General features: G+C 45.0%; 1 protein-coding gene and 1 long non-coding RNA gene across 7 annotated transcripts in view; one reads left to right on the top strand and one right to left on the bottom strand.

The window, feature by feature from the left end:
• Positions 1–20,347, bottom strand: part of NAP1L4 (nucleosome assembly protein 1 like 4) — a 49,284-nt gene extending 28,937 nt beyond the window's left edge. For 2 of the 6 annotated variants that reach the window (XM_058439065.1, XM_032153786.2), the window contains exons 1-3: positions 6,571–6,601; positions 5,649–5,707; positions 3,422–3,521 (exon numbers count right to left, since the gene is read on the bottom strand). In XM_058439065.1, coding sequence (XP_058295048.1) covers positions 3,422–3,521; positions 5,649–5,707; positions 6,571–6,584 — 173 coding nt within the window. In that variant the 5' untranslated portion in view covers positions 6,585–6,601. Of the gene's footprint in view, positions 1–3,421; positions 3,522–5,648; positions 5,708–6,570; positions 6,602–16,042; positions 16,066–19,464; positions 19,712–19,737; positions 19,886–20,197 lie in introns of those variants that run through there. The other 4 variants (XM_058439067.1, XM_058439068.1, XM_058439066.1 and 1 more) reach the window with 4 other exon arrangements.
• On the top strand, positions 20,309–24,089 carry LOC131383505 (uncharacterized). The gene is made up of 2 exons (XR_009213587.1): positions 20,309–20,857; positions 23,720–24,089. It is a non-coding gene; the product is annotated as an uncharacterized LOC131383505 (long non-coding RNA).
• The last annotated feature ends 832 nt before the right edge of the window (positions 24,090–24,921 follow it).

The raw sequence follows: 24,921 nt of genomic DNA, 5'->3' as shown, positions 1-24,921 counted from the left end.
GGCCAAGAAGCCCTCTAACTGACTCATCTTTCTGAAGGGCAGAAATATTGAAAATGTTCTTTGGACCCAGTAATTCCACTTCTAAGAATTTATCCTTAAGGCTGGGAGCAGTGGCTCATGCCTGTAATCCCACCACTCTGGGAGGCCAAGGTGGAAGGATTGCTTGAGGGCAGGACTCCAAGACCAGCCTGAGCAATATAGCGAGACCTCTCTCTACAAAAATTTTTAAAAATTAGCCAGGCATGATGGTGTGCGCCTGTAGTCCCAACTACTTAGGAGGCTGAGGTGGGAGGATCACTTGAGTCCGCGAGGTCAAGGCAGCAGGGAGCTACGATTGCGCTACTGCACTCCAGCCTGGGAAACAGAACAAGACCCTATCTTACCAAAAGGAAAAAAAAAATTTATCCTAATCAAGTATTTATGCTGGAGTGTCCATCAATAGATCTGCACAAGTGAAAAAGTGGGCAATGCAAGTTCAACAGCATTCAAATATGGCCTATTCATAATCACACTGTCCAGGAATATTTAGTGCCACGTGGGAGTCCACACTTGTTAACACACTGGAGGAAAAAATCTGAGAAACACAGACCACAGGCAACACAACTTTGTCCTCGAGAGAGGTCAACTATGAGTTTACCTTTCAATTCTGTTCTATGTTTTAAAAAATAGTTTGTATGTATAACTTTTATAAATCAGAAGAAAAATCCTTGTGTTTAACCCATCAAAACTATTTGTTTAAAACGAAGCCCCTGGTCACAATCACGTGGACTGAACAGCAGATTCCTGGCCTCATCATAGACCCAAATAATCTACCTGGGGCAGGGCCCTGGGTCCTGCATCTTGAATACTCATTCACACAATCAGAGTCCTCAAGTCTAAGCACTTGACTTACCCTCCAACAAAAGACAGTACAGAGCAGTAGGCAAGTCACACACACATATCACTGGTCTGGGAGGTATTAGAACAACTGCCTTGCATCCCAAAGGACCACTCTCCTGGGTGAAATATAACCACAGCTACCTCAAGCTAAAGGTCCTTAGTTTAAGCAAAGACTCTCAAATAATGCTTAACATTCTAGAACTACTGCTAGTAGTAGATGAGAACAAGGGAAAAGCAGAAAGAATTTAACAAAATGGTAGACTCCCACTGCCATTTGTACCTCTTTTCTGCACTGATCATTCATTCATTTATTGTGACAGGATCTCACTCTGTTGCCCAAGCTGCAGTGCAGTGGTGTGATCTCAGCTCACTGTAGCCTCAACTTTCTGGGCTCAAATGATCCTCCCACCTCAGCATCCCGAGTAGTTGGACTACAGGGGCACATCCCCATGCCCAGCTAATTTTTTTGCATCCTGGAGAGATGGGGTTTGACCGTGTTGCCCAGGCTGGTCTCGAACTCCTGAGCTCAAGCAATCTGCCTGCCTCGGCCTCCCAAAGTGCTAGGATTACAGGTGTGAGCTACCATGCCTGGCTAATTATACAATTTTAAATTAGTTTAATTTTTGAAGCTTTCCAACTCTGACAAAGGATTTTTTTTTTTTAATTATACTTTAAGTTTTAGGGTACAAGTGCACAATGTGCAGGTTTGTTACATATGTATACATGTGCCATGCTGGTGTGCTGCACCCATTAACTCATCATTTAGACAAAGGATGTTAAACAAACTGGACCCTAGTGTGCCCACAACAGTCCTTCAATCATTCATACCAACTATACCCAGCCCTCTGCAGGCACTTTTCCTGCAATATGGCTAATATGGAACCACTTCTAGTCCCACATAAACTTGTTCCCACTCAAGCAGTTCCTCTCACAGAATGCCACCCCACCAACCCAGTTTCTAAAGCGAGAAAACTAGAAACCATTACTCATTCTCAATTCTTGCCACTCCCACTCAGTATCACTCCATCCCATCAATCTAGTCTGCAAAAAAAATAACATCAAAACACCTTGCCCACTAAGTAACCCCTGAGAAGCTTCTAAATGGGCAAAGCAAACTCTGAATGTCACCTTCTAAGCCAGGCGCAGTGGCTCATGCCTGTAATCCCAGCACTTTGGGAGGCTGAGGTGGGCAGATCACCTGAGGTCAGGAGTTGGAGATCGGGCCTGGCCAACATGGCAAATCCCTGTCTCTACTAAAAATACAAAAAAACAAACAAACAAAAAAAAACGTGTAGCAAATCACCATGGCACATGTATACCTATGTAACAAGCCTGCACGCTCAGCACATCTACTCCAGAACGTAAAGTAAAACTACAAAAAACTAGCTGGGCATGGTGGCACGCACCTGTAATTCCAGCTACTCGGGAGGCTGAGGCAGGAGAATCACCTGAACCTGGGAGGCGGAAGTTGCACTCCAGCCTAGATGACAGAGCAAGACTCTGTCTCAAAAAATAAAAATAAAAAATAAATGTCCCCTTCTTGTCATAATAGCCCTGGCAGTCCTGACTGGGGAAACCAGTCGGAAGGTGGAGACTCCTGGGAGACCAAGCCCTGACCCAATTATAGATGGAAGCCCAGTAACAGCTCATCCCTTAAAAAAAAAAAAAAAAAAAGAAATTGCCATGCATGGTGGTACATGCCTATAGTTCCAGCTACTCTGGAGGCTGAAGTAGAAGGATTACTTGAGCTCAGGAGTTCAAGGTTACAGTGAGCTATTACATGCCACTGCACTCCAGCCTAGACAACAAAGTGAGACTCCAACTCAAAAACCAAAAATTCCTTCCAGAAGTAAGACACGGAGGTCCTGACAAGAGCCATCCTAGGATTCTAGGATCACCATCCTTATCATTTTCATAGTGCAATACATCTAGGACATAGGCCTCTTGTAAGAAAGCAAAGGTGTCAGCCAGGCGCAGTGGCTCACCCGTTATCCCGGCATTTTGAGAGGCTGAGGCGGGAGAACCGATTGAGCCCATGAGTTCAAAACCAGCCTAGGCAATATAGCGAGACCCCATCCTTTTTTTTTTTTTTTTTAAAGACAGTCTCACTGTCACCCAGGCTGGAGGGTAGTGAAAACTCACAGGCATGCGGCACTATGCCCAGTTTTTTTTTTTTTAAGGTGTTGGTGTCACAGGCTCATGTGGATAAGTCAGGAAGGAGTGATTCTCTTAGTTTAACTTAGGAGCCCCCAGCTGTCCTCTCCAACTCGGATGATCTGTGAAGTCCTCTAGCCCTCCACAGGATGGCACTGTGCACTTCCTATCAGAACTGACAGGTCACTCTACTCCATCCACCAGGCAAACTCTGAGCCTAAGCACCGGGTAGGGTCACTCCTCTCGTATCCCAGTGCCTGTCTCTCACAGACAATGTCTTGGAATGAAAAAAAATTTATTCCTGTTCTGAGGAACTGAAAAATGGTTTTTCCTTTATTGTCCTTTTGTTTCTCCAAATTGCATGAGACCCTATTCACAGCACACTTACGTTTCGATGTAGCTGGAAGGGGTGTGAGGGACATTGTCAAGTCGCTCCTGTAAAGCTGCCAAAACTCGAGGATTCTGCATCACCTGATCTGTGAGCTTTTCTATGAAGAGTTAAGACCAAACATATTTAAAATATGCCCACCACACACAATAGCCAAGAGTCAAAAATTAGTAACATCTACTTAGCTTTGCCTAGATTTACATCTACTAATTTCTAAATACATATACCAGTGACTTCTTAAACATGTCTTGAAAATAATTAAAATTTTAAGAGGATTTAACACTCTGGGTTAATCACCTGATGGGTAGTTACAAATTTACTGAATAAATACCTAGAGAGTCCTGGCTCTCACCAGGACTGTGGCTGTTTAAGCCCCAGGCTTAAACAACTGAGGACATCATTAATGTAAGTTCACATGGTCTACCCCCAAGTCCCATGGTGGTGTCCAGAAGCCAAGAACAGAGATGAGATCAGTTCCTCAAAGTAAAAGAGCATCCACTAGCTCCCCTGCTCACTGTGGTGCCATAGACTTCACTAGCTCCCTGCCAGCACTGTTCCCTAAGTTTTCTTTGCATGTGCTACTCGCCTCTGCCTTGAATGTCCTTCTGCCCAAACCCACCTCCCTCCAGGAAGCACTTCTGACCATTCCACCCCACTCAGGGCTAACCTACATGTGTAGTGAGCTCACAATACCGAGCTGTCTGTATTTATAAGCCCATTTCCCAATAAACCACCAATGAATGAGATCCTGAGAAGGTAGTGACTGTCCTTTCACCCAGTTGTGACTAAGAAGTGGCAGACATCTGGCTCATAACACAGACTCTTAACAATCTCCCTCTTAATGACACAATACAGAAATCCAAACCCAGCGCCCTTCCCTTGCTTAGAGCCAGCACATGCCCAAGTATTCTCCCATCCTGAGTATTCTCCCATCCTGAGTATTCTCCCATGATGTGGGTAAGTCAAACACACCAAGCAGGCACTCGATTTTAAACATTTATAATAGAACTGCAAACACAACCACTAACATGAAGCACATGAAGTGTATGTAAGGTACATAATTTGTATATATAAAACTGTGTACACAAGTATAGTATATAAATACTACATGCATATACAAACACATATCAATGGGTGCTAAAACCTCTGTGTGAAAGTTTGCCGAAGAAGAAGAGGATATCTACACGTGCCTGACAGATTGCTTCCAAGGTGAAAGGACCTTGGTAACAGAGAAGTCTGGCAGGCACTGTCTTAATCATCAATCTCAGTGTCCCCGGGCAGGTGCCGAGCCAACACCCTGTGCCTCCAGAAGCAACAACCACTGCATCATGTCACCTGTGTGCCCTTCTTGCCAAAATGTTTACCCTGAATCTCATCAGGAAGAAACGACTGGGCAAATCCAGATTGTGAGCATTCTATAAGACAACAGTGGCCCAAAGCGCTGATGTGTTGATGTATTAATAAAAGATCCAAAAGGTAGGGAGATGACTCTAGAACAAAACAAAGCGCATGCTCCTTGAGTAGGTGCTAGATTCAGGCGTGGGGTAAAAATTGCTGAGAAAACCAGGGAAATATAAGCATGACTGTCTATTAGAGAATGGTATTGCTCCAATGTTAAGTTTCTTGGTAATGACATTGTAGAATTGTTTTAGGAAAATAGATATCCACCACTTGCTTTCAAACAGTTTGGAGAGAGTGGGGAGTACAGATATATTTTTTTTTAAATGGTGGAAAAATATCACATCTGCAAATTTATGAACAAAATGACATTCCCAGGATTTGCTTTCCAAAGGAAGGAAAGTAAAGGGTATAGACTTAAAAAAAAAATGGCCAGGAGCAGTGGTCTGTGCCTGTAGCCCCAACTACCTGGGAGGCTGAGGCAGGAAAACTGCTTGAGCCCAGGAGTTCAAGACCAGCCTGGGTAACACAGCAAGGCTCCATCTCAAAAGTAAGAAAAAAGACTGGTCATTTGTTAATCAATACTAAAGCTCAGTGATGGTAGGTACAAGAAGGTAGACTGTACTATTACTCTCTTTACTACTGTAGAGTCTGAATTCCTATAATAAATAAATCTTTTATTAATGAGATACTGATTTTTCATTTTAATTACTCTAGCTTTCATAAAACCACTGCAGTACAGGAATCCTTTACTTGCATTAATAAATGTTTCCAGAGAGAGGAACATTCCCCATACTGGATGCAAACTCTCCGTGTGCAGTGAACTGACCTGTGTTACTTGCATTTTTAGCAGCTTCCACGGAATCTGAAGGCACCCCATCTGAAAAACTAAAACAACAGTATGTTTAAAAAGTATTATTGTAAAGAAAGTTCCAAAGACATAGCACAAATGGACATGTTTCTTATTCAATATATTAAGAGGTATCTCTACAGTGACATCAGATTTGGGCAGAAGACAACTACCCATGTGCATGTTATCTCAGAGGCTGTCCTCTCTGCTATAAAAATATTCTACTACGTAACATCCCCTCTCCTCTCCCAAACATAAAGCCCTACAAAGTTCTTCTTTCCAACCTTAGCCAAAGCTTCTTAGCTCTCATTTCTACAGCTTCTTTCCTCAAAAAATCTGCTCCCAGCCCTCACACCAAATCCATCAACCAACGAACATGTTACTGTTTGGTCAGCTGCTCATGTGATCAGAGCAAGGCAGTCTTACCAAGTTAAGACAGTGCCCAAGTGGCTTTGTAAAATTAGCCACAACAAGTGTAAAATGAGCCATGAAACACTTTTTAAAGATGCCTGGACACACCTCCCTCACAAAAAATAAACATCAAATAATATACACAACTAAAAGTAACCCTCAATCCACAAAACAAAATCTTCCACTTGATCACTGACAACTACAGACCATTAGGAGAGTCTCAAAATTACCTGAATTCAACCCAGGGGTGTTAAAGCATGGAGAGCAAAACGATTGCTTTCCATAAAAGATCTGTAAGTATCAATGTCTGAGGCACTGTTCATGTCTGAAGTAATTTCTTTACGTGCTCAAATACATACACAAGAAATGAGCCATCAGCTAGACTCTGAAATGCATTTAACTTTGATTCTTATATTTATTGAAATATGGCTTGGCTGTTGCTCACCAATTGAATTTTTAACTCCAATAAACAAAGTCCACTTTGGCTTACCTGTGATCTGCCATCTGAATGTTTTTATCCCCTATAAATTAAAAAGAGTTGTAATAATTATATTCATAAACAAAAATATTTGTTCAATATACTTTTTAAACAATGGTTGTCTGTGGGATGGAGTCCACTAGAAGAGACAGGAGGGAACTTTCTAGAGTGATGAAAATGTTCTAGATCTTGACTGAGGTTACCTGAGTATATACATTTGTTAAAGCTCATTAAACTATACACTTCAGATCTGTGCATTTCATCACACACAAACTTTACTCATAAAAAAATTTCTCGGCCTGGCACAGTGGTTCACGCCTGTAATCCAAGCACTTTGGGAGGCTGAGGTGGGTGGATCACTTGAGGTCAGGAGTTCGAGACTGGCCTGACCAACATGGTGAAACCCCATCTCTACTAAAAATACAAAATTAGCTGAGCGTGGTGGCGCACGCCTGTAATCCCAGCTACTCGGGAGGCTGAGGCAGGAGAATCACTTGAACCCAGGAGGTGGAGGTTGCAGTGAGCTGAGATCGCGCCACCGCACTCCAGCCTGGGCAATAAGAGTGAAACTCCATCTTAAAAAAAAAAAAAAAAAAAAAAAAAATTATCTTATTGGCACTAAAATAACCAGACTTCAGAGTAACATCAATTCTAATTTGCTTTATTTTTTATAATACATTTGGCAATGCAAACATATATTAATGATAGCCCAATTATTTTAGAGTAAGTCAAAGCATTTACTGGTGTTTACACTTTCAAATTAACTTATGGGATTATTTTCTAATTGCATTTGTTTATTCCGTATCTTCCATTACTCCTACACTGAGGATGTATTGCTTGTGTAAAAACCTTGTGTAATATACTCAGTATTATTCCACTTTTAAAGATGATTATTTCTATATTGGTAGAATTAGATGACATCGTAACTGAATATTAAGGGTGTGTTCTAGGGCATTTACTTCTTAAACAGAAGAACTTGATGTTAATAAAACTAAAAAAAATTTATCATTTTTTTTGAGACAGGATCTCAGTCACCAAGGCTGCAGTGTAGTGATGCAATCCTGGCTCACTGCAGCCTCAACTTACTGGGCTCAAGCAATCCTCCCATCTCAGCCTCCTGAGTAGCTGGGACAACAGGCCCAGGCCACCATGCCCAGCTAATTTTATTTTTTGTAGAGACAGGGGCTGGCTAAGTTGCCCAGGCTGGTCTCAAACTCCTGGCCTCAAGAGATCCTCCCACCTCAGCCTACCAAAGTGTTGGGATTACAGGTGTGAGTCAACATGCCTGGCCTATACAATTTCAAAATCTAATCTAAATGCATTTAAAGTAACAGCTAAATGCATAACTTAAAAAGGTCCTTAAATGTAAAATAATATAGGTGTGGTTATGAAGTTCCTTAAACTCAGATGTGGGAAATACACCTGAGGGCCTCACTAAAGGGTTGTTCCAGCTGAAAACTGGCCAATGTTCATTCTTCAGTACCTGAGCAAAGCCCAAACCACTGAATCACATAGCTTTAGGGTAAAACAAACCAACAACAAAAAAATCCCTTTATATTTAACAAAAACAGTTCTAATTATGATCTATGACTGTTCTGTATTTAACTAAACTACTTTTTTAAAATTTTTATTGTTTAGAAATAAAACACGCTATTTTTAAGATTCAAAATACAACAAATATTACACATTGTCTTTTTCAAAAAACTAAATTATGTTTTAATGAAGAAGATGAAAACCAAAAAGAAAAAAAAAATGCAGTGGGCACAGTGGTTTATGCCTATAATCTCAGCAATTTGGGAGGCCAAGGTGGGCAGATTACCTGAAGCTCAGGAGTTTCAAACCAGCCTGGGCAACATGGGGAAACCTCGTCTCTACAAAAACAAACAAACAAAATTAGCCAGGCATGGTGGTGTGAACCTGTAGTCCCAGCTACTCATGAGGCTGAGGCAGGAGAATCACTCGAGCACAGGAGGCAGAGATTGCAGTAAGCTGAAATAACACCACTGCACTCCCGCCTGGGAGACAGAGTAAGACTGTCTCAGAACAAAAAGAGAGAGAAAAAAAAAAGGAGGCTGGACACAGTGGTTGATACCTCTGGTCCCAGCTAATTGAGAGGCTGAGACAGAAGCAACACTTGAGCCCAGGAGTTGGAGGTCTGGCGGCTGCAGTGAGCTATGACCGCACCACTGAACTCCAGCCTGGACAACAGAGCAAGTACCCTGTCTCAAAAAAAAAAAAAAAAAAAAAGGCAACAAACCCTACAATGGCTGGCTATGCTCACCACCACGACCACAGCAGCAACCCAAACCCAGTCCTAGTCAGTGAAGATTTAAAAACCCTTTAACGGAAGCCAGGCGTGGTGGCTCCCACCTGTAATCCCAGCACTTTTGGAGGCCGAGGGGGGCGGATCACCTGAAGTCGGGAGTTCAAGACCAGCCTGACCAACATGGAGAAACCCGTCTCTACTAAAAATACAAAATTCGCCGGGCATGGTGGCACATGCCTGTAATCCCCGCTACTCAGGAGGCTGAGGCAGGAGAATCGCTTGAACACGGGAGGCAGAGGTTGCCATGAGCCAAGATCACGCCACTGCACTCCAGCCTGGGCAACAAGAGCAAAACTCTGTCTCAAAAACAAACAAAACACCCTTCAATGGTCCCTGTCACCTTCTGCAGAATACACATTCCTACTGATTCAGGCCCTGTCTACCTCCCCACACTCATTCCCACTCACGCTCCTCCACCATGTTTGCTGCAATCACAGTATTCCTGAGGTTAGTTCCCTTCTCACATATTCTAAATGCAAGGTGCGAGACAGTCAGACTTCATAACAATTGTTTAAGGACAACATTCTAAGAGCTAAAACACCATTTACCAGCTGTTAAAGAATGAGGTGTTTTTTTTTCTGTTATATATCTTTGATAATGTCTCTATGAACATCTTGGCTTATATGGCTTCCCACTCCCAGTTATCCTTAATTTATATGGCAATAGCAGGACCGCTACGGTAGCATTTCTGGGTAAAAGAGCATGAATGGATTGATACACGCTGCCAAAATAGTTACACAATAATATCAACTATAATTTGGCTACTTAATTGAAGCTCTCCATTGCCTAAGAAATGTATCTCATAGCACCTTCCTTACCCCACACATAACACACTAATTGCTGAAAGAAGCCTAGTAACCTGGAAACATCTATCACTGTCAGTTTAATGGACAGATTCTTGTTGTCATCACCCAATCAGTAACACCTCGTAAAGACACATACTTCACTTCCAACATTTCCTATACTAGCAAGGGACCTACATGTCAGGCACTTCATACATTTTATACCAAGAGAAACTCCACTAGGGAGGGACTATCCTCAGTTTATACGAAAAGAAGCTGAGGCTTGAAAAGGTGAGGCGCCAAATCAAAAGTCACACGGCTAGTAAAACATGCATTTGTGTTTCAAACCTGACTCCTTCTAACCTTTCCCTAGTACCAACACCACTTCACTTCTGGCTGTTTCTACTTGCTCATTAAAGATTCTGTTGCTGCTAGGCCGGGCCCGGTGGCTCACGCCTCTAATCCCAGCACTTTGGGAGGCCGACGTGGGCAGATCACGACGTGAAGAGTTCAAGACCAGCCTGGTCAAAATGGTAAAACCCCGTCTCTACTAAAAATACAAAAATTAGCTGGGCATGGTGGCACTCGCCTGTAATCCCAGCTGCTGGGGAGGCTGAGGTAGGAGAAATCGCTTGAACCCAGGAGGTGGAGTTTGCAGTGAGCAGAGATTGCACCACTGCACTCCAGCCTGGGCGACACAGCAAGACTCCGTCTCAAAAAAAAAAAAAAAAAACGACAAACCTATTGCTGCTATTGGAACAAGTGACAAGCAACAGCTCAGTCAGGGTTGAAATCCTCCTGTTCAGCAGCATCTCCAAGAAATCCATTTTGTCTACAAATGGAGTGTGAAAATACTCCCTTTTGATCCTGTTCACCATGCAGCCCCAGAGCCCATAACAGTTCCTGGCATAATAAATATCTGTTGAAAACATAAACCACCTGCGTTAGGACATGAGCCAAAGAGGTTCACCTTCCCATGGAATGGTACCTGTTCCAATTTAACAGAGTCCATTGATAAAATGATTCACTCAATTTTCATTGAAGTGAAGGCATGTGCTTTTTTAAAGAGACACATAGTCTCACTCGGTTACCCAGGCTAGAGTGCAGTGGCAGGATCATAGCTCACTGCAGTCTCAAACTCCTGGCCTCAAGTGATCCTCCCACCTTAGCCTCTCAAAGTGCTGGGATTATAGGAAAGAGGCACCATGCCCAGCCCGGCATGTGCTGTTTAATACAATTTTTGTTAACAAGATGACAACGCAGTTAAGTTAAACCCAACACAGTATTCTGGAAAAAAAAAAAAATGTTAAATCAAGGATAGAAAAAAAAATAATGAATTTACACAATAAAAAAAAAAATTTTGACTAAAGAACCAACCAACCCAGAACTCAATGCCTAGAACAAGACAGACACACACTGAACAGCCTGGTTTCAAATCCTACCCCTATCATAGATCACCTGAAGCTCAGGAGTTTCAGACCAGCCTGGGCAACATGGGGAAACCTCAACAACAACAAAAAAAACAAAATTAGCCAGGTGTGGTGGTATGAACCTGTAGTCCCAGCTACTCAGGAGGCTGAGGCAGGAGAATCGCTCGAGCACAGGAGGCAGAGGTTGCAGTAAGCTGAAATAACACCACTGCACTCTCGCCTGGGAGACAGAGTGAGACTGTCTCAAAACAAAAAGAAAAAAAAAAATGAAGCCGGACACAGTGGTCGATGCCTCTGGTCCCAGCTACTTGAGTGGATGAGACAGGAGCAACACTTGAGCCCAGGAGTTGGAGGTCTGGCGGCTGCAGTGAGCTATGACCGTGCCACTGAACCCTGGCCTGGACAACAGAGCAAGACCTTGCCTCAAAAAAAAAAAAAAAAAAAAAGGGCACCAAACCCTACAATGGCTGGCTATGCTCACCACCACCACCACAGCAGCAACCCAAACCCAGCCCTAGTCAGTGAAGATTTAAAAACCCTTTAACAGAGGCCAGGGGTGGTGGCTCCCACCTGTAATCCCAGCACTTTGGGAGGCTGAGGCGAGCAGATTATCTGAGGTCGGGAGTTCGAGACCAGCCTGACAAACACGGAGAAACCTGTCTCTACTAAAAATACAAAATTAGCCAGGCATGGTGGCGCATGCCTGTAATCTCAGCTACTCAGGAGGCTGAGGCAGGAGAATCTCTTGAACCCAGGAGGCGGAAGTTGCAGTGAGCCGAGATCTCGCCATTGCACTCCAGCCTGGGCAACAAGAGCAAAACTGTCTCAAAAAACAAACAAACAAACAAAAAACTAACAAACACACTTCAATGGTCCCCCGTCACCTTCTGCAGAATACACATTCCTACCAATTCAGGCCCTGTCTACTTCCCCATACTCATTCCCACTCATGCTCTTCTGCATAAACTTCTTCTGGACCTCAGTTTCATCATCCACAAACTAGAAGACAGTGGCCACCTGAGAAACTGTTAATGGAGACAAATTGCCTAGTACATAACAGCAGGCCAGGTTTCTTTTCACTTTTGTAACTGCCATGCATATAGACTACATCTATTCCTTGATATGAAACCAACAAATCAAGTTACTTTAAACACTGCACCCTTTATACAGGTTGAGTATCTCATCTGAAATGCTTGGGACCAGAAGTTTCAGATTTTAGAATATTTGTATAAACATGATCAGGTATCTTGGGGATGGGACCCAAATCTAAACATGAAATTCATTCATGTTTCCTACACATCTTATTCACATAGACTTAAGTTAATTTTACACAATATTTTAAATAATTTTGTGCATGAAACAAAGTTTTAACTGTGATCCATCATATGAAGTCAGGTGTAAAATTTTCCACTTTTTTTTTTTTTTGAGACAGTCTTGCTCTGTCGCCCAGGCTGGAGTGCAGTGGCACGATCTCGGCTCACTGCAATCTCCGCCTCCCAGGTTCACGCCATTCTCCTGCCTCAGCCTCTCCGAGTAGCTGGGACTACAGGCGCCCGCCACCACGCCCGGCTAATTTTTTGTATTTTTAGTAGAGACGGGGTTTCACCGTGGTCTCGATCTCCTGACCTCGTGATCCGCCCGCCTCGGCCTCCCAAAGTGCTGGGATTACAGGCGTGAGCCACCGCGCCCGGCTGAAATTTTCCACTTTTAACATTAATGTCAACACTAACAAAGTTTCAGAATTTGGAGCATTTGGATTTTTGATTCTGGGATCAGGAGTGCTCAACCTGTATAAGGAAAGACAATGTAGAGTGGTGGTATTATAAACAAGCTAGAGTTTGGCTGGGCGTGGTGGCTCACACTTGTAATCCCAGCACTTTGGGAGGCCGAGGCGGGCGGATCGCGAGGTCAGGAGATCGAGACCACGGTGAAACCCCGTCTGTACTAAAAATACAAAAAAAAAAAAAAAAATTAGCCGGGCGTGGTGGCGGGCGCCTGTAGTCCCAGCTACTCGGAGAGGCTGAGGCAGGAGAATGGCGTGAACCCGGGAGGCGGAGCTTGCAGTGAGCCGAGATTGTGCCACTGCACTCCAGCCTGGGCGACAGAGCGAGACTCCATCTCAAAAAAAAAAAATAAAATAAACAAGCTAGAGTTCAGTCAAATTTCAGCACCACAAATTATTTATTTTTGTTTATCAATCCCTATCACCCTTAAAACAGAAAGTTATAAGGAACTATCAAATATACACGTTTGAGGAAAATAAATATCCGTTTGTTTTAAATGTTATGTTCAGTTTAATACTAGTCTTATAAAACCACAGCCTGAAGACTCATCCAGAAGGTTCTCTCACTTTTAAAAGGCAATCAAGGGAGATCTATACAACCTGGTGACTACAGTTAACAACAATGTATCACATAATTGAAAAATTGCTGAGAGTAGATGTTAAGTGTTCTTGTCAGAATCAGTATACCACCTAATGTGAATTAACTTGACTTAGCCATTCCACAATGTATAGTACTTCAAAACATCGCATTATACATCATAAATATAATTTTGTGTTAATAACTAAAAACAAATAAAAGACAATCAAGTTAAATTATGAAAGGGATACCAGGCAAAAGAATGTTGTAAGTTTTCTAAAGTTCAGGTTCCCTCCCAAGGTCAAAAACTTTAACTGTGTCTACAATTCTAAATCTGAACTGGCAAGCAAATTTTCACCCAGTTAATTGGGTCAAGGAAAAAAAAATAAAAGAATTCCCATGATTACACAAATGTTCTTTTATTTATATTAGACACTGTAACAATCCTATTTATGGATTAACTTCCTTATACCCCAAACAACTGTTTTCATATGAAATTTTAAAAGATTTTTGTAACAAAATATAACCTTAAATTCCTAATTTTGAACTGAAAACATCTACTCTATAGCAAGAGTAACTATAAAATTGGGCCATGGCCAGGCACAGTGGCTCATGCCTGTAATCCCAGCACTTTGGGAGACCAAGGCGGGCGGATCACATGAGGTCGGGAGTTGGAGGCCAGCCTGGCCAACACGGTGAAACTCCATCTCCATTAAAAATACAAAAATCAGCTGGGCATGGTGGCACACGCCTGTGGTCCCAGCTACTCAGGAGGCTGAGGCAGGAGAATTGCTTGAACCTGGGGGGAGGAGGTTGTAGTGAGCCAAGATTGCCCCACTAGACTCCAGCCTGGGCGACAGAGCCAGACCCTGTCTCAAAAAAAAAAAAAAAAAAAAAAAGAAAGAAAAAAAATTAGGCCATGTTTGAGAGGCAAAGCTAGAGAGTGTGGTCGTACTCCCCAAAACTTTTATATATTTACTCTGTCTTAATAAACTCAAAGGTCCTCAATGTCTTTACGGGAGATAACTGAAGGATTAAAATTAATTCAAATGTAATTAATGTTTTCACAAGACTCCTTATAATTTCCTTACATCCTATAAATCCTACAAAATTAGGGATGGTAATAATTTTTTTTTTTTTTTTTTTTTTTTTTTTTTTTTTTTTGAGATAGTTTCGCACTTGTTGCCCAGGCTGGAGTGCAGTGGCGCGATCTTGGCTCACTGCAACCTCCACCTCCCGGTTTCTCCTGCCTCAGCCTCCCAAGTAGCTGGAATTACAGGTGCCCACCACCATGCCCAGCTAATTTTTTTTTTTTTTGTATTTTTAGCAGAGACAGGGTTTCACCACGTTGGCCAGGCTTGGTCTCGAACTCCCGACCTCAGGTGATCCACTTGCCTCAGCCTCCCAAGGTGCTGGGATTACAGGTATGAGCCACCGCACCCGGCCTCTAAGATAAATTTCTAAAGCACAATTGCTTGGCCCACATTCAGTCTGAGGAATGGCAATCCAACATTCTCAATCCAAGAGGGAGTCTGACCAGCCATTGGGCACAGGTTCAAATCCTCCAGGAGTACTGGATGTTTTAGATTAGGACATCAGAAGGGACAAAGAAATGATCTGTTCTCAGAAGGAATCAAGATACCCCTGTAGGACACCCCAACATCCCCACCCACAAAACCTGGCGATTATACAAAGCCCTGAGACAGTCCAGATTTCATTTCTATTGCCCAGGCCAGTAGACTCCTGATCCAGTCTATCATTACCACTCTCCAGGAGCAGAAGTTAATCATGTTGTTAAACTTTCCATGATAATGTTTTGTGCTTTTTTGTTGTTGTTGTTTTTTGAGGTGGAGTCTCACTCTGTTGCCCAGGCTGGAGAGGGTCTCAAACTCCTGACCCTCAGGTGATCTGCCCACCTCAGCTTCTCAAAGTGCTGTGATTACAGGCATGAGCCACCATGCCAGGGCCATGATAATGTTTAAAAGCAATGAATAGGCTGGACATGGTGGCTCATGCCTGTAATCCCAGCACTTTGAGAGGCCCAGGTGGGCAAACCACCTGAGGTCAGGAGTTCGAGACCAGCCTGACCAATATGGTGAAACCTGTCTCTGCTAAAAAGATACAAAAATTACCCAGGTGTGGTGGTGAGCACCTGTAATCCCAGCTACTTGGGAGGCTGAGACAGGAGAATTGCTTGAACCTGGGAGGTAGAGGCTGCAGTGAGCTGAGATCGTGCCACTGCACTCCAGCCTGGGTATCAGAGCGAGACTCCATCTCAAAAAAAAAAAAAAAGCAATGAATAATACATGTTTGCCCACTGAAGAACAAGTTCCACGAGGGCAGGGACCCTGTCTACTTGCTCAATACAGAAGTCCCAGACCCAGCAATAGACTTGGGATGAGACTGGTTGCCAAGAAATCTTTGCTTAACTCACTGCTACCAAATGACAGCTTGTCTCTGTGTTACCAGTACGCAGCACGCATGGTGTCTGGGACCGCAAGCACACATCTCAAGCAGTTTCTGAAGACACAGAGGAGAGACACTGCCTTAGTCATTCATGTTTGGTTACAAGATCTACTGAAATACCTGTCTCCAAACAGCAGCAGACTACCTCTTCAGAGACTTGTGGGGTGCCAAGCCCTGCAGTTTCAAGAAGAAAGTAAAAAATGATTTCCTTTCCTTAACCAAAACACTACATTTTACTTGTGGCGCAGCAGTCTTCACTGCTGCACTCCCATCTCCTCCACCCTTCTTTTCTGGGCAGTTCATTAGTATACGACTCAATGAGGCTAACTTCTTAATCCAGTACATATTAAAAGATCTTGTCATCTTGTCAGTAAGGCACTTCCCTCTCTACCTATTTCAAATTGCAACCACCAAAGTCCCTACTCCTCTCCACTGTTTCTCAAAAGCACCTGCCACCATTTAACTTGTTCGTCTGTCTCCCATAGTACAAACAAGGGCAAAGACTTCTGTTTTATTCAGCGGGAGGCCCCAGTACCTAGAACTGTGCCCAGCACACAGAAGATGCTCATGAATAAGTAAACAGATGCAAATCACTGAAAGCTACTTTTCAGTAACTGAGTAAACAAGTGCTATTTTAATTATTATACTTAAAACCTCTGCACATAAAAGTGTAGTCATTCTTTCTACCACAAATTAAACAAATCATCTCATCTTGTTTTTGAACAGGCTTTTCCGGATAATGCACAGTTTATTTTTAAAAGTCCCAAGGACATGAAATGAACATACATTTCGTTTTTAACAGTTAACAGGGGATACGCGTAAGAAATTTAAGGCTACACAGCAAGTGGTCAAAATCAAAAAGTAAAGTTCACAAAGTGATCTTTCGTTGTTTTCATACTACAAAAACACAGTGCCTCTGTTACTAAATGCAAAATGTAAAGCTCTGGCAAACAAAGTAAAGCAACCCTGTTCTCTCTTAAGACGGCAGGGTGGAAAACCAATGACTGCCAGATGAAAACAAATTTATATCACCACAAACTATTTCTTAAAAATTTCATAGCAGCCAAATACAAAATTATTTACTATCTACCTATTGATAAGGGTTTTCCATTACTATATGCTCAAAGACAAACCTTACAACTATAGTTTCAGGAGGCATAAATTTGCTTACCTCAAGAGGTCCCACAAAAATTCAGCTGAGGCCCAGTAACAGCAGTTTCCTGCAGAGATCAGCTACTTCCTATCACCATAGTGGTCGAAGAATCAAACCAAGTAATATCAGCTTTTTACTCTGGATGCCTAAAACACATTTCCCTTTAAGCAAAAAAGCAAGCATTCCTTAGCTAGCAATCTCAGGCCAAACTCCCAACAAGCTCATCTCTGCTGTCTTATTCAAATATAAACCATCATGGTTTCAAGCAGTAACAGCACCGGCCTATTTCACACACAGCTGACGCCTCTTAGGCCCTCAGGAATTTAAATCACCTTCTTGCCCACAAAGTGTTTTTCTTCCAAAACAAACTGAAAAACATAGGCTCTTTGGCAACATTTTTGGAAGTACAACATAAACTTATCACAATAATTTTTAAACTGCAGACAATTAAAAGGAAGGAAGAAAAGCACTACTATATATACATATATATTTGAGGTCACCTCCTCCTGATGCTAGAGACTATCAACTGCTCAAAAGAAGGAAAACAAAATAAAGATTTCAGTCCCCACACTTAGCTGCGAATAGCTAACAAAGGGAATTAACATGCGGTCAGTAACAAGAGGCTACTAAAAACTCTGACAGGTTAACGGAAAAGTTTTCATTTCAGTTTCAAGTTCAAATTTATACTGTAAAGTGGTAATGAACACATCCCAACCGCAGGTACTTAACCTCCATACAAATAAGAACTACCTCTCATATGGGCAAAAAGATCAAAATTCTACAGAAGAATCTGATGGCTAAACGGCTAATTTGCAAAGCACAATGCCCTGTACATTTTGAGGACATCCTAAAATACGTGTAAACTTTTCAGAATTCAGTTTACCAAGGTTATCAAACTTAAAAATGATTAAAATTTATTTGCTACTGCAAAGAATTCAATCAATTTCTCCAATGACTACTCCATATCCATTTTGAAAAACAGTACCGGATTTAAAGCTTACACAACAAAATTCACAAAAGTGTTAAGATACTAACATATAGGCACAAATAACTGCAGACATTCAGAAGCAGTAACACTGCTCAACCAGGAAAAAAAAAGACTGCAATTGGATATGTAATAACAGCTATTTAAGACAGCAGTAACGTGTTAAAATGGTTCATAAAAATCACATCATAAGGCCCTGAAATTCTAGTAAAAATATCTCTAAGTAAACTTGTGAACTACTACTAAATAACTAATTTTCTCTCTCTCTGTAGTCACTTATTTTATCTTTGGAACACTTCACCATTCTATCACCACGTTCCTTTCTCTGAACTTTATTTTACATTTGCATATTATTTATTCCATTAGCAATTGCTCATCCCAGTCTGAATCTCAAAATTCTACTATAGGAGGCATTTGGCATTCTGTGGAATAAGATAATTTTGAGATGGAAATGATCAACCAGCTCAAAACCGCGTAAGCTAGAGTTCAGTTAAGCTTAATACAATGATGAAAACAATTTCTCATTAAAACTTCTTTCATTCCCTCTACAGAAGCAGTAACCTTGGGTACAGTTAAAACTGCCTGGGTCTTTGTCACCTCGGACAAGTCATTATACCTAACCCTCCAGGGCCTCAGCTTCCAGAGTAGTTAAATGGAAAAACAATAGCAGCTATCTCACAGGTTATTAGATTATGAAATGAGTTAACACACGCAAACAGGCTGAAGGAGTCCCTGGTGCGCAGTGCAGGTTATTAGCCATTTAGAGGTATAGTTACTATTACAGGAAGGCGGTAACTTACAAAGACTTACCTTTAAGGTCCAACAACCTAATCTACATATTTGTATATTTTTAAGGTAAGAGAATTTTTAAAAGTCTCTTTTTATACCGTATACCTAATGCAGGAGGATAAGGCACGGATTACTACAGGAAAAATAATACAGACTGGGGGATGCGAACCAAAGCACAGACGAATGTGCCCCGACGATTCCTCCGAGAACATAATGAAATGGCGGACCTTCCTGCCAGAGGAGCGCACAGTCACCCAGGCAGGTGATGTGACACACACGTTAGGGTCTAAAGGTCCTAAGGCTGCAGTCCCCTTTACTGGACCCTAAACATGTCTGCCTCCTGCCCCGCAATCAGACTTAGAGAACTGGACGGTGGAAAGTCTTATCATGACCAGGCCATCCTTCGCTGGGGTGAACGGAAAGCATTCAGAAGGGGAAAATGGAAAAAAAGACTGGTCAGGTCAAAAAAATACAAATGTGACCTCTTCCACCATCTCTGACCTGAAAGAAAAGCATGGCACTTTCTCATCCATAACATGTACAATTTTTTTTTTGGAGATTTTGCTTTTCCCTTGTGAAAGACGGTTTTAAATAGTAAACAGACTTGCTGCCCACCTTGGCTGGGAAACCAAGTCCCGTGAGTAACTAGTCTAAGGCCAGTCCTCGGGGAGCGCACGCTGCCCATCTCGCTCGCACTGCACAGCTCCTAACAGCTAAGAAGCAACGCCAAGGACTTTCTTCCCCGTCAGACATGCCCTCGGTCACACCAAATTGACATCAAAACCCCAGTTAGCCCAGCCTGACCCCACAGAGGCTCACGATGACAATCGCCCTACGGAAAAACTCAAATTCCTAAACATCTAATAAAGAGGTCCTGGACGTCTCCACCTTAAAAATGGGAAGCCTGAACGCCCCGGCGCGCTCGGCCGTGTAACCGCCACAGCCCCCGCACGCGGGGCGGGCCGGGCTAGCGGGAGATTTGAGCGGCCGCCGCCTCTCGCCGTCTTCGCCTCCTCCGGGGGCCGCCGCCCAGGAGACCGCCCATGGCGCAAAACAAAGCGCCTTGACCTTCAGTGAGGCGGGCAGCCGGGCGAGGCGCGCCGGGAGTTGGGAGGGGCCGCTCACCAGCGCCCCAGGCCCGGGCTCCAGGCCCCAAGCCCCAGGCCCCGCCGCGGCCGCCGCTGCCTGCCCAGACGAGAACGCGGCCCCGCCCCTGCCCCACCGCTCCGCGGCTTCCAGAGATGGCCGCCCGCCGCGCCCGCGCCGGACCCGCGGCCCCTCCCGCCCGTCCGGGCCCGGCCGCCCTCCCCAGCATGCCGTTACCGGCCCAGCACCCGTGTCTCCGCACCTCACGCCTCCTGCGGCAGTGGCGGCGACCGTAGCTTCGCTCACTTTGGGGCTGCGCCGCCGTGGCCTCCAACAACGCCGGCTCCCATTGGCCGAGGCTCCTAGCTCCTCTCTCCGCGAGCAAGACGGGCTGCGATTGGGCGAGCGCAGCGCAAGTCAACTGCGCTTCGCGCCGCAGACAGCAACCAATCATAAGCCTCCGAAGAAACGCCGCGCCGTATGCAAATATTCCTCCGCGCGGCGCGCGCCCTGCGTTCCTCCGCCTCCTTAAACGGGACGGGGCGAGGTGGAGACCGCGTGTGTGGTTCCGGGCGGGCCCAGGTCCGCGCTCGCGGGACCCTCCCCGGGTGGCACTACATCCTCGCGGGACACTGGGCACCACCTCTCTCCGTGGGCCCCGGCCGTCTTTATCTCCTGCGCCCTCCCAGTTCCCTAGTTCAATCCCGTCCGCGGCGGGTCGGTGGTTCCAGCACTCCGTGCGCCCGCTGATGTGAGAACCCCACCTCCCGTGTCGTCCCCTCGCGCTACTCCTTGAGAACATCGCGGTGGGCCCCTCCGCCTGGGAGCCGTTTTCAACCAGCCTCGTTAGTGGTTGGGACCTAAGTCTAACCCTTGCTCATCCCCCAGGTCCCGGGTTGGAGAACACTTCCTCTGCGAAGAGGTCGGGGCTGGGTCACCTCCGCGGACACGACGGGACTAGCCACTTCCTGCGTCTTCCCCCACGCCCTGAGCCCCGTAGTGTCCCAGCAGCCTAGTTCTGGCCTGCGGGATACCCTGTCGGACAAGGAGGAAAAGCAGTGCGCACTGGGCCCTCAGATCAGGCCCCTGAAGCAGAGCAGGGCAGAGGGCTGGGGAGGAGCTGGCCCGTTTCGCCCGCCCTGTTCTCCCTCTCATGGTGCCCTCTGGGCTGGGGTGAAGGTACCAGCCCCAGCCTGTCCACATCACATTTTGTAGAAAGGCATCCGATTTGATTGGAAAATAACCCCTACGCTGGGACTTTTGAGGCTGGTTTATTTCCATGTTCAACCATGCCATTGGGGGTCTTCAAGCCTAATGTGCATTTTTTTCGGAAACGTTCTCTTTTTTGGGGTGAGGTTACTTTTGAAACCATTGCTAATTATTATTGTTATTAGCAAGTTATTCCTGTAATGGGGAAAATTTGAAACCATCTAAAGGTTCCTGGTTGAGGGATTAAGAACATAGCGTCGGTTATAAACCTCAGAGGTAAGCTGGGAGGCTGAGGCAGGAGGATCCCTTGAGCCCAGAAATTCAAGTCCAGCCTGGGCAACATAGTGAAACCTAATCTCTAAAAAGAAATTAATGCGGAGCGCCGTGGCTCAGTCCTGTAAACCCAGCACTCTGGGAGGCAGAGGCAACAAGTCCAGCCTGGGCAACATAGAGCACCCTTCCCCTGCTCCAAAAACAACAACAACAACAAATTACTCAGGTGTGGTGGCTCAGGCCTGTAATACCAGCTACTTGGGAGGCTGAGGTGGGAGAATTACCTGAGCCCCTGAGGTCAAGGCTGCAGTGAGCAGAGATTGGGCCACTGCACTCCAGCCTGGGTAACCAGAGGGGGACATTGTCTCAAAAAGACAAAAAAGAGGCCGGGCGCGGTGGCTCACGCCTGTAATCCCAGAACTTTGGGAGGCCGAGGTGGGCAGATCACGAGGTCAGGAGATCGAGACCATCCTGGCTAACACGGTGAAACCCCGTCTCCACTAAAAATACAAAAAAATTAGCCGTGCGTTGTGGCGGGCGCCCGTAGTCCCAGCTACTGCGGAGGCTGAGGCAGGAGAATGGAGTGAACCCGGGAGGCGGAGCTTGCAGTGTGAGCCGAGATCGCACCACTGCACTCCAGCCTGGGCAACAGAGCGAGACTCCATCTCAAAACAAACAAACAAACAAACAAAACCAAACAAAAAATCTAATTAAAACAAAAAACATAAAAACCCCTCAGAGGTGACCGGTGCATGGTTGAGGCCTGACCCACACAGCGTGCTCAGTCCTGTCTGGCCATCTGTGTTTTAGGAAAGGGTGTGTGTGCTCTCAATTCCTAATTGTCCCAAACTAAGCCAGTAGGAACTCCTGAAGCCTTATTTTAAAGTAATCATAGCTTCCCAGAAAACTGCAAAATTTGTTTCCTGATGGTCACACCTTGCCTGGCCAGAGTTCAAGATCAACACAGGAGACTGACATTGGTACAATGTGACTCTACGTTATCACACATGCAGATTTGTGTGATCACCATGGCAACGAGAACACAGAAGTGCTCTCCCCACCAACCCAACCTCTTGCTGTCCCTGTGCAGTCACTCCCCTCCACCTGCCCCCCACCATCTTTAACCCCAGCTACCACCATCTGTTCTCTATTCCTACAGCTTGGATTTTGAGAATGTTATCTACATGGAATCACACGGCATGCAACCTTTCAGGGGTGGCTTTTCCACCCAGCAGAATGCCCCTGACACATACCACCCAGCTGCTATGTGTCACTAGCTTGTCCAGTGTCCTTCTGACCTGACTTCCTGGTGTTCAAAAGCTCCCCTTTTGGGGCACAAGAGTGCCTGGGCTCAGCTACTCCTGCTGCTGCAGACCTGGAACTGGCCATTTCTCCAGGGGGTGGGGGGATGGGGTTTAGAGGCCCAGATCGGGGCTGGGACTGCTCACTGCCACCAGGGCTGCCTTGCTTCTCCACCCTTCCCATCTACACAGCCAGGAAACAATCTACTTTTTAAAATCACAAGTTACTTCATATTGTTTTTTCTAATTTGTATTTAATAGTAAGGTGATTTTCCTTGACTTCTTTGATATTTTATCCTCTTACATTAAACATTAAAAACTTGATTGCTAGGCTGGGCGCAGTGGCTCACGCCTGTAATCCCAGCACTTTGGGAGGCTGAGGCGGGCGGATCACTTGAGGTCGGGAGTTCAAGACCAGCCTGGCCAATATGGTGAAACCCCATCTCTACTAAAAATACAAAAATTAGCTGGGCATGGTGGTGCGTGTCTGTAGTCCCAACTACTTGGGAGGCTGAGGCAGAAGAATAGCTTGAACCCGGGAGGTAGAGGTTGCAGTGAGCTAAGATTGCTTCACTGCACTCCAGCCTGGGTGTCAGTGATCTTATTTGTCTTGGCATATAGGGTTTGAAAATTACGATGCCAGTGTTACTACTAACAACAAAACTATTGAATTGTTTGACTTTTCTGCACTTTTTTTGACCTTAGAAGATACCCCATTAAAGATGTGTAGCAAAAAATGGCCAATTCTCAGAAAGTTGAAGTTCTTTTCTTGAGGTTGCCAATTTATGTTTTTGTGCCAGATGGTACTTTCTGAAATAGCAGCAGTAGTATCTCCCATCCCTTCTGGAACCCAGTAATGCCCATCACAGGGTAGTGTCTATGCCTCCCCCTCCGCACGAATGTAGGTGGGCCTCCCACTAGGGAGGACGGTGGAAGTCAGGACATGACCTCCGAGGTTAGATCCTAAAAGGCCATATAGTTCCTGTCTCTCTCTCTCTCAGGACTTGCACCTTTGGAGCTATAGGGTGCTGCAACAGAAATCAGCCACTCTGAAGCCGCCAAGCTGGAGAGACCACACAGAGATAAAAGGTGCCCAAGCAGCCCTAGTATGGGACCCAGGCACAAACTTAGAGATGACTCCATCTGCCTGCAACTGAAAACCAATCAGCTGAGCCCAGTCAATCCAGAGCCATGAGTTATTAACATGATCGTTGTTGTTTTCAGCCATGAAGTTTTGGGGTGATTTGTTAAGTGGCAACAGATAACTGGAACATGTTTGTTTTACTTTGTTTGAGGGACTTTTCTTTCTTGCTGGTTTAAATTTTTTTATATATAAAACACTGACGAGGTTCAAAGTCAGACCTATCAATACCCAGAGACTGTCCTCATTGATTTATAACCTTAGTGCTCCCTGCATAATTGGGTGGGTGCTCTCAAGCTGTGCCAAGCACCCTGCTGATGCACAGACAGGCTGGTTCCAGCCTTTTGCTGTGTCACACACTACTGCAGTAAACAGCATGCATATGCGGAGGGCAAGGACAAAGAATTGGCGCACCACAACCCAACACTGCCACACTCCCCATGCTGGGGCTGCTGCCACCATCCACGTGCACTGGATGGAGTGTCCCTCCCTGGCTGTCCACAGCACCAATGACTGTCTTTTGTCCCGATGGATATGGCCTGGCACCAGCTTCCGCAGGCATGAAGCAGGTTCTGGCTTCTGCTTACGCCCTCCTCAGCCAAGGATGGGTAGGCACCTTCGCGTCTGGGTGGTGATTCTTAGTCCAGGTGAACCAAGTGTGGAGGCAGGGTGGCAAGGACAACACTGGGCACTGGGGACAGAAGGCCCCTGCTGTGTTGAGACCACCCCCACATCTCACCCATTAGCCATGCAGATCCTGGACTTGCTGTCTCCAACGGCAGTTCTGGGCAGCTAGCCAGGGGCCTGCCTGCTGAGCCACTCGCTGTGCTGCTGCCCAGTATGGAATGGCTCTAGGAAAACCTGCAGTGTGTTTATTCATCAGAACCCGAGGGCAGACTGAGCGGCCTTTGTCTAGGGCTCAGCAGGCTCTGCCAGTCTGAGCCTGTCTTTTTCCTACTCAAATACCTCCAAATGTGCCCACACACCAGAGATTAGCCGATAGCCATCAGCATGGGGGAGAAATTCCTCGGCCAGCTGAAGCAGCTCAACTGACCCAAGCAC

This window comes from Hylobates moloch, unplaced genomic scaffold, assembly GCF_009828535.3.
Source record: "Hylobates moloch isolate HMO894 unplaced genomic scaffold, HMol_V3 SCAFFOLD_5, whole genome shotgun sequence".
NCBI classification, from domain to species: Eukaryota; Metazoa; Chordata; class Mammalia; order Primates; family Hylobatidae; genus Hylobates; species Hylobates moloch.
This window is presented reverse-complemented; position numbering and strand designations above follow the sequence as displayed.